The sequence below is a fragment of the Cebus imitator genome, unplaced genomic scaffold, assembly GCF_001604975.1.
Source record: "Cebus imitator isolate Cc_AM_T3 unplaced genomic scaffold, Cebus_imitator-1.0 Scaffold129, whole genome shotgun sequence".
NCBI lineage: Eukaryota > Metazoa > Chordata > Mammalia > Primates > Cebidae > Cebus > Cebus imitator.
The window spans coordinates 2,595,376-2,605,763 of NW_016107444.1; the positions used below are offsets into that span (position 1 = coordinate 2,595,376).

General features: G+C 45.8%; 1 protein-coding gene across 2 annotated transcripts in view; it reads left to right on the top strand.

Moving 5' to 3' along the window:
* Positions 1-10,388, top strand: part of NSUN4 (NOP2/Sun RNA methyltransferase 4) — a 27,981-nt gene that overhangs the window by 11,402 nt on the left and 6,191 nt on the right. For both annotated transcript variants that reach the window (XM_017540899.2, XM_037742892.1), the window contains exons 3-4: positions 1,319-1,473; positions 8,548-8,708. In XM_017540899.2, coding sequence (XP_017396388.1) covers positions 1,319-1,473; positions 8,548-8,708 — 316 coding nt within the window. The remainder of the gene's footprint in view (positions 1-1,318; positions 1,474-8,547; positions 8,709-10,388) is intronic.

Below are 10,388 nucleotides of genomic sequence, written 5' to 3' on the forward strand. Positions count from 1 at the left end.
AAAAAAAAAAAAAAAAAAAGAGTAGTGAGTAGTCAAGGAATGCCAGTCTTTCTGATGTAACTTTTGAGGAGAGACCTGAAAGAAGTGAGGAAGCAAATCAGGGATATTTGAGGGAGGAATGTTGCAGGTAGAAGGTGTAGCAACTGCAGAAGCCTGAGACAGGAGCATGTGTGGCTTAATTAAGGAACAGCAAGATGGCTAGTGTGTCTATATTGGAGTGAATTTTTTTTTTTTAGATGGAGTTTTGGTCATTTTTGCACAGGCTGGGGTGCAATGGCATGATCTCAGTTCACTGCAACCTCTGCCTCCTGGGTTCAAGTGATTTTCCTGCCACAGCCTCCCAAGTAGCTGGAATTACAGGCACATACCACCATGCCCGGCTAATTTTTAATTTTTTTTTGTTTTTTTTTGTGAGACGGAGTTTCGCTCTTGTTACCCAGGTGGAAGTGCAATGGTGCGATCTCAGCTCACTGCAACGTCCGCCTCCTAGGTTCTGGCAATTCTCCTGCCTCAGCCTCCTGAGTAGCTGGGATTACAGGCACGCACCACCATGCCCAGCTAATTTTTTGTATTTTTAGTAGAGATGGGGTTTCACCATGTTGACCAGGATAGTTCGATCTCGACCTCGTGATCCACCCCCACCTCGGCCTTCCAAAGTGCTGGGATTACAGGCGTGAGCCACCACGCCCGGCCCTAATTTTGTATTTTTAGTAGAGACAGGCTTTCACTATGTTGACCAGGCTGGTCTGGAACTCCTGACCTCAGATGATTGCCGGCCTCAGCCTCCCAAAGTGCTGGGATTACAGGCATGAGTCACTGTGCCTGGCCTGATCTGTGTTTTTAAAGGATCATTCTGGGCTGGGCACGCCTATAATCCCAGCACTTTGGGAGGCTGAGGCGAGTGGATCACCTGAGGTCAGGAGTTCCAGACCAGCCTGATCAACATAGTGAAACCCTGTCTCTACTAAAAATACAAAAAATTAGCCGGGTGTGGTGGGAGGTGCCTGTAATTTCAGCTACGCGGGAGGCAGAGACAGGATAATCGCTTGAACCCGGGAGGCAGAGGTTGCAGTGAGCCGAGATCGCGCGACTGCACTCCAGCCTGGGCAACGAAAGTGAAACTCCATCTCAAAATAAATAAATAAAGGATCATTCTGGCTCCTGTGTAGGGGAATGAGTAAGTGAATAAGTATGGGTCTGAGAAATGAGTTTTTGCTGTTTGGAGTTCAGGCCCCAGAGGGCATGGACTTGGTAGCCTTGACTCCCAGTGGGTGTCCTGACCTGGAATTTGACAATGAAGTGGCCTCCTCTTTTCCAGACCTGGCAACCTGGGTGTCATGGACTACTACCTGATGGATGCCGCCTCCTTGCTGCCTGTCCTGGCCCTTGGCCTGCAGCCCAGGGACATCGTGCTTGACCTGTGTGCAGCTCCTGGGGGAAAGACGCTAGCGTTGCTTCAGACTGGCTGTTGCCGTAAGTCAGGGTGCTGGTGTTTTTTTTTTAATTTAATTTTTTTTTTTTAGAGTACTGGTGTTTTGGGCAGAGAGAGCTCCCCACATCACCTAGTCCCAGGTACATTGAATATGGTAGGTTTGGCTGGGTGCGGTGGCTCATGCCTGTAATCCCAGCGCTTTGGGAGGCTGAGGCAGGTGGATCACCTGAGGTCAGGAGTTCCAGACCTGCCTGATCAACATGGTGAAATATAAAAATTAGCCAGGTGTAGTGGCACACTCCTGTAATATAAGCTACTCAGGAGGTTGAGGCAGAAGAATTGCTTGAACCTGGGAGGTGGAGATTACAGTGAGCCGAGATTGTGCCACTGTACTCCAGCCTTGGTGACAGAGTGAAATCCTGTCCCACAAAAAAAAAAAAAAAAAGGTAGGCTCTCTGGTCCCAAAGTCAGAGTGGAGAGTAGTACTTACTTGCTAAGCTTGTGTATTTTTTCTTCTTGACATTAATTCCTCTCTTTCTCTGTCAGTTGGTCAAGAAACATTGCTGAGCAAGTTGTCTGAAGGCAGATTAAAGTAAGGCTCTGATCAGTTGATCACATGACACTCACCTCTCTTCATCTGTTTACTTTTCCTCTAAGATTAAGCCTACCAGCTAAAATGGTAAGATCTGCCTGCAGCCACCATTTATATGCTTTATGCGCCAGGCCTGCTGGCTCCTGTCTTAATCACAGAACTTTGGGAGGCTGAGGCAGGTGGATCACCTGAGGTCAGGAGTTCGAAACCAGCCTGACCAATATGGTGAAACCCTGTCTCTACTAAAAATACAAAAAATTAGACGGCTGTGGTGGCAGTCACCTGTAATCCCAGCTACTTGTGAGGCTGAGGCAGGAGAATTGCTTGAATCCGGGAGGCAGCGGTTGCAGTGAGCCGAGATCGTGCCATTGCATTCCAGCCTGGCCAAAAAGAGCGAAACGCCATCTCATTAAAAAAAAAAAAAAAAAAATATATATATATATATATATATTTATATATAAACTAGTGCTCGACTTACGACCACGATTGGTACCGACAGACCGGTCGTAACACGATTTGGTCGTAAGTTGAGTAGGCTATATGCACATGGAGATGGTAGTGCTGCCGGAAGCTGGTCCGCACTGTCGTCCGCCCAGCTGGGCAACGTTTGCGCTGCCAGACGCGGAGCAGTCGTGGCTAGCGATTGTGGTCGTAAAGTCGAATGGTCGTAAGTTGCATAGGTCGTAAGTCGATAAATACCTGTATGTATATATAAAACATAAGCTTTATATGTCACTCTTCCAGGCTTTATGTGCTTCAACCTTACTCTGCTACTCTCTGTTGCCTTTGCTTTTGTTAAATTTTCTCTGGAATTCCCTCATCCCGGCTGTTTAATTCCTATTGACTTTCAAGCCTCAGCTCAAGTATGCCATCCCCTGGATGTCTTTCCTTATTACCTCTGCTGGCCAGTTCAGAAATGATGCCTGTCTCCTATGCTCCCACAGCATGGGTATGGCCCTTGCAACATTAGCCTTGCTTTAGAGCTTTACTAGTTATATATTTTCTTCCTCTTAAAGGTGATGGATTCCTTGGGAATAAGCCTATGTCTTACTTGTCTCAGTAGAGTAGCCCAGCCGAGGCCTTGTGCACTGTTAATTACTCACTTCATCCATCTACTGGCCAATATCCTGCCTTAAAATAGATTGTATTTTTTCCTTTGGACCCCTGAGGAATACCCACAAGAGGCTGTAATTTACACACCTAACCTGGAGTTCAGTCAAGCTTCTCTTGCCCTGTGCCCAAGCCATTCTGTTGGGCCTAGACCCTTCTTTTCCAGCTCTTGTCAGCCAGCTTGCATGGTTTGAATTAGCATCCAGTCTTATGATAGGCAATGGTTGATTCAGAGAGGAATCACATTTGGTCATAGCCTTCTGGAAGTCCAGAGGGAGAGAAGAAAAGATGGGGTCATGGGCTTAATTAATCCAATGCAAGAGAGCCCAGCCTGTGTGCTGGACAATTCTGATCTGACTGAATGCTCTGGGAATCCATTAAAAGGGAGATGAGTGAGGGTAGGTTACTTGGAGGAGGAGGAAGGGCAAAGAAGAAATAATTGAGAGTTGTTCTTCTAAGGTGTGCTGAACTATCAGCACCTCACCTTCATCCCAGCTCCTCACTCAAGTGACTGACTCTTGATCCCAAGAAGATAGGATAACAGAATTGGTATAGGAAGGGAAATTAGGGTTTGCTTAGTCTAGCCTTCATACTTTATGGAGGGAGAAACTGAGATCTGTGGCGATTAAATAAATCCTACAGGAGTTGGAGGTAGAGCCAGAACTGGAACCCATCTTCCTTTTTCTTGGTTCATATCATTCTGCAAATTCCTCTAGAGAGCGGAGAATCCAATTCTTCTTTTTTTTTTTTAAAATAAAGATGGAGTTTCACTATGTTGGTCAGGCTGGTCTTGAACTCCTGACCTCAGGTGATCCGCTCGCCTCAGCCTCTCAGAGTGCTGGGATTACAGGCGTGAGCCACCGTGCCTGGCCTTCTTTTTTTTTTTTTTTTTTTTGAGATGAGTTCTTTTTCTGTTGCCAGGCTGGAAGGCAGTGGCACGATCTTGGCCCACTGCAACCTCTGCCTCCCGGGTTCAAGCAATTCCTCTGCCTCAGTCTCCTAAGTAGCTGGAACTACAGGTGTGTGCCACCATTCCTGGCTGATTTTTTGTATTTTAGTAGAGACAGTTTTTACCATTTTGGCCAGGATGATCTCAACTCCTGACCTTGTAATCCACCTGCCTCAGCCTCCCAAAGTGCTGGGATTACAGGCATGAGCCACCATACCCGGCCAATTTTTACATCTTTGAGTGCCCTAAAAAAATGGAAACATTGGTTAGGCACGGTGGCTCACGGCTGTAATCCCAATACTTTGGGAGGCCAAGGCAGGCAGATCACCTGAGGTTGGGAGTTTGAGACCAGCCCGATCAACATGGAAAAACCCCATCTCTACTAAAAATATAAAATTAACCAGGCGTGGTGGCGCATGCCTGTAATCCCAGCTACTCGGGAGGCTGAGGCAGGAGAATCGCTTGAACCTGGGAGGTGGAGGTTGTGGTGAGCCGAGATCGAATCATTGCACCAGCCTGGGCAACAAGAGCGAAACTCCATCTCAAAACAAAAACAAAAACAAAACAGAAAAATGGAGACATTGGCTGGTGGTAGGGGGCGGGCAGTAACTCACACCTGTAATCTCAGCACAGACAGGCTAGGAGGCCAAGGCAGGTGAAATACTTGAGTCCAACAGTAGCTCGAGACTAGCCTGGGCAACATAGTGAGACCTCATCTCCATTAAAATTTAAAAAAAGAAGACCTTTCTTTGTGGAAATACTAAGCCGGTTCATAGTATGACCACTCCCATTAGATAAGGTGGACACTCTCATTCTTTACCATTCCTGCCCTACTTTGTTGCTCTTTGACTCAGAGGCCAGGTACCAACTGTCATTTATTATAAAACTTGCGATTTTTTCTCATAGTAGCACTAAGAGCAAAGTGAGATATTTCTCGAAATCATATTTCTTGAAATCAAAATGAAAGGTAGATGGTAAATCAGAATTAGGCTTGGTTGCATACGATAGAACACCCAACTAATTGGCTTAAAGAGGAAACATTAATTTATCTCCTACATAAGAGAAGCTGAGATATAGGCAGTCCAGGTATGGAGGCGTCACAATCATCAGGGACTTGAGCTCCCTTTTTCCTTCTGCAATGTATTTTGTTGCTAGTGTCAGCCTTAGCCTCCCTCCCTTTAAGAGGGAGAAGATATGGCTGGGTGTGGTGGCTCACATCTGTAATCCCAGCACTTTGGGAGGCCAAAGCAGGCAGATCACAAGGTCAGGAGTTCAAGACCAGCCTCACCGATTTGGTAAAACCCGTCTCTACTAAAAATACAAAAAGGCCGGGCATGGTAGGGCGTGCCTGTTGTCCCAGTTACTCAGGAGGGTGAGGCAGGAGAATCGCTTGAACTTGGGAAGTGGAGGTTGCAGTGAGCCGAGATCATGCCACTGCACTGGGCAACACAGCGAGACTCTGTCTCAAAAAAAAAAAAAAAAAGGGAGAAGATATATAACTAGTAAAGCTGTAAGGCAAAGCCGAGATCATGCCACTGCACTGGGCAACACAGCGAGACTCTGTCTCAAAAAAAAAAAAAAAAAGGGAGAAGATATATAACTAGTAAAGCTGTAAGGCAAAGCCGAGATCATGCCACTGCACTGGGCAACACAGCGAGACTCTGTCTCAAAAAAAAAAAAAAAAAGGGAGAAGATATATAACTAGTAAAGCTGTAAGGCAAAGCCTCATGGTCCAAGATGACTGCTGGAAGTCCAGCCGTCATATTTGAATCAGGAAGAAAGGATTAGGCAAAAGAGACTTATTTCATCTCCCAATTATCTCAGCTTTTAAAAAATATATTCTGAGAATTCCCATCCAATACTTCTGCCAACAACTATGACCAAAAGTTAGTTTTTTTTTTTTTTTTTGAAAACGGAGTTTCGCTCTTGTTACCCAGGCTGGAGTGCAATGGTGTGATTGCAACCTCTGCCTCCTGGGTTCAGGCAATTCTCCTGCCTCAGCTTCCCGAGTGGCTGGGACTACAGGCATGTGCCACCATGCCCAGCTAATTTTTGTATTTTTAGTAGAGACGGGGTTTCACCATGTTGACCAGAATGGTCTCGATCTCTTGACCTCATGATCCACCCGCCTCGGCCTCCCAAAGTGCTGGGATTACGGGCGTGAGCCACTGCATCCGGCCCCAAAAGCTAGTTTTATATATGTATTTTGAGACAGAGTCTCGCTCTGTCACCAGGTGCCAGGCTGGAGTACAGTGGTGCGATCTCGGCTCACTGCAACGTCCGCCTCCCGGGTTCAAGCAATTCTTCTGCCTCAGCCTCCTGGGTAGCTGGGACTACAGGCGCACGCAACTACGCCCAGCTAATTTTTTTTCTTCTTTTTGTATTTTTAGTAGAGACGGGATTTCACCATGTTGGCCAGGATGGTCTCGATCTCTTGACCTCGTGATCAGGCCGCGTCGGCCTCCCAAAGTGCTGGAATTACAGGCTTGAGCCACCGTGCCCGGCCCAAAAATTAGTTTTATACTCATACTTAGTTGTAAAAGAAAGGCTGAGAAATGTAGTCTTTTGGGGCGCATTTTCACCTTCCAAAAAATTGGGGTTATATTCTAAGGAGTAAGAGAATAATAATTTTGGGTAAATAACCTGTAGTATCTACCACAGATGAAGGGAGCCAGAAGTTTCCAGAATACAGGTATTGATCGACTTACGACCTATGCAACTTACGACCATTTGACTTTATGACCACAATCGCTAGCCACGACTGCTCCGCGTCTGGCAGCACAAACGTTGCCCAGCTGGGCGTACGACAGTGTGGACCAGCTTCTGGCAGCACTACCATCTCCGCGTGCATATAGCCTACTCAACTTACGACCAAATCGTGTTACAACCGGTCTGTTGGAACCAATCGTGGTCGTAAGTCGAGCACTAGCTGTAGTGGGAGAGCACATATTTTTAGAAATAAATATTCTTGGCTGGTCATGATGGCTCACACCTATTATCCCAGCACTTTGGGAGGCTAAAGTGGGAGAATTGCGTGAGGCCAGGAATTCAAGACCCACCTGGGCAACATAGTGAGACCCAGTGTCTTTTGTTTTGAGATAGAGTCTTACTCTGTTGCCTAGGTTGGAGTGCAGTGGCACAATCTTGGCTCACTGCAGCCTCCACCTCCCAGGTTCAAGCAATTCTCCTGTCTCAGCCTCCTGAGTACTAGGACTACAGGCAGTTGCCACCACGCCTGGCTAATTTTTGTATTTTTAATAGAGACGGGGTTTCACCTTATTGCTCAGGCTGGTCTCAAACTCCTGACCTCAGGTGATCCACCCACCTCGGCCTCCCAAAGTGCTGGGATTACAGGCATGAGCTACCATGCCCAGCCATTTTTTTTTCTTTTTTTTTTTGAGGTGGAGTCTCACTCTGCTGCCCAGGCTGGAGTACAGTGGCTTGATCTTGACTCACTGCAACCTCTGTCTCCCAGATTCAAGCAATTCTCCTGCCTCAGCCTCCTGAGTAGCTGGGATTACAGGTAGGTGCTACCACACCTGGCTAATTTTTGTATTTTTAGTAGAGATGGGGTTTCGCCATGTTGGTGAGGCTGGTCTTGAACTCTTGACCTTGTTATCTGCCCGCCTCAGCCTCCTAAAATGCTGGGATTACAGGCGTGAGCCACTGAGCCTGGCCTCTTTTTTAAAAATTATTTTTATTTTTTATTTTCATAGAAATGAGGTATTGCTATGTTGCCCAGGCTGATCTTGAACTCCTGGGCTCAAGCAATCCACTCTGGCCTCCTCCCAAAGTGCGGGGATGACAGGCGGGAGCACCTGAGGTCAGGATTTCGAGACCAGCCTGGCCAACATGGTGAAACCCCGTCTCTACTAAAAATGCGAAAATTAGCCGGGTGTAGTGGTGTACGCCTGTAATCCAAGCTACTTGGGAGGCTGAGGCATGAGAATTGCTTGAACCCAGGAGGTGCAGGTTGCAGTGAGTCGAGATTGTGCCACTGCATTCCAGCCTGGGTGACAGAGCAAGACTCTGTCTCAAAAAAAAAAAAAGAGAGAAAAAAAATGAAGGAAAGGAAAGGGAGGAGAGGTTAAGGGGAAAGGGGAGAAGAAAAGAAATGAAAAGGCGAAAGGAGAGGGGAAAGGAAAGGAAATTGAGAAAGGGAAAAGGGGAAAGAGATGGGGAGAAAGGGAAGGGGGGAGAGGAAACAGGAAAGGAAAGGAGTCTTACCTGATCTGCTTTATTCATTTACTTAAACAACTTTCTTATTTTCTGGTCTATGTGGGTGTTTGCCTTTGTAACCCCACTCCAGAATGATTGATGCTCTGCCGTGCACATAATAAATGTTCCTGATGCTGGGGTTTGTGTTGGCTGGGACTGCCTGAGAACTGGTCTTACTCCATCAGTGCCATTGCTGGTGGAATGTTTCACTGGTACATGGACTCTGAAGTATCTTTATTTCCACAGGCAATCTTGCTGCCAATGATCTCTCCACTTCCCGAATAGCCAGACTACAGAAGATCCTTCACAGCTATGTGCCTCAAGAGATCAGGGATGGAAATCAAGTTCGAGTTACCTCATGGGATGGCAGGAAATGGGGAGAACTAGAGGGGGACACCTTTGACCGGGTGAGTGATTCTTGACTTAGGGTATGCATCCAGCTTAATATGGCCTCCCCATCCTGGCCCCAGGGCCAGAGGGGTAGGATCTAGCCCCTGTGTTTGAGCATGTAGGACTATTTCTGCACCTGGCCAACTCTCCATTGGTGATTTGACCAAAAAAAAAAAAAAGAAAGAAAGAAAGAAAGAAAAATCAGCTTAGATAACTGATTATTATCTTTATTAAAGACAGTTGGCAGCAAAAAAGAATTTTAACCTATCTGAGTGGGGAAAGAAGTTATTAGGCTTACTTTATTTCTCAAGTTACTTGGTTGCTCAGAAAGCCTCATGAAGATAAGTATGAATAAGCTAATTTATTTATTTAATATTTTATTTTTTATTTAAATAATTAGAGACAGGGTTTCACCATGTTGGTCAGGCTGGACTCGAACTTCTGACCTCAGGTGATCCACCCGCCTCGGCCTCCCAAAGTGCTGGGATTACAGGTGTGAGCCACTGCGCCCGTCCCATTTATTTATTTTTGAATGTTGGTGCAGCACATGGGACAAAATTCAGAAGGCACTAAAGAGTGTCCAGGGAAAAGTGAATTTCTCTCTTCTGGTCTGTAGCCCTCTGCTTCCCCACCCTATAGATAACCATTGTTTCTACTTTTTTTCTGTATCTTTAAAAATATGTTATTTGTATATATGAATGTAAATGTATGTGTGTGTGTGTTTTTTTTTTATAGTGATAGTATATTATACTCACTATTCTGAACTTTGTATTTTTTTTTTTTTAAAGATGGGGTTTCACCATGATGGCCAGGCTGGTCTTGAACTCTTGACCTCAGGTGATCCACCCACCTCAGCCTCCCAAAGTGCTAGGATTACAGGCGTGAGCTACAGTGCCCGGCCTGAACTTTGTATTTTTTTCATTTACTAATGTGTACTGGGGTTAAGATTGTTTACATTTTTGTTTTTTTATATTTTAAGTTTTTTTAAAAGTTTATATTTTTGAAGTATAGTTGTTGGATAGCAGTTTATATGCATTTTAGATTTTGATAGAGATTGCTAAGTCTCCATATTTATTTATTTATTTATTTATTTATTTTTGAGTGACAGATTCTCGATTTGTCACCCAGGCTGGAGTACAGTGGTGTGAACACAGCTCACTGCACCCTTAACCTCCTGGGCTCAAGGGGTCCTCCTGCCTCAGTTTCCCTAGTAGCTGAGACTAGAGGAGTGCACCACCATGCCCAGCTGCTAATTATTCTTTGTAGAGATGGAGTCTCACTGTGTTGCTCAGGCTGGCCTTGAAATCTTGGGCTTCAGCAGTCCTCCCACCTCAGCCTCCAGGGTGCTGGGATTATAGTTGTGAGCCACTGTGCTCGGCCAGTCTCTTCATGTTTTTAGGTTATTTCTTTTCTTTTAAATGGCATAATCTAAAAACATTTATTTAGAACACATATTTTTAAAAATATATAAAATAGGCTGGGCACGGTGGCTCACACCTATAATCACAGCACTTTGGGAGGCTGAGGCGGGTGGATCACGAGGTCAAGAGATCAAGACCATCTGCCCAACATGGTGAAACCCCGTCTCTACTAAAAGTACAAAAATTAGGCCGGGCGCGGTGGCTCACGCCTGTAATCCCAGCACTTTGGGAGGCCAAGGCGGGTGGATCACGAGGTCAAGAGATCGAGACCATCCT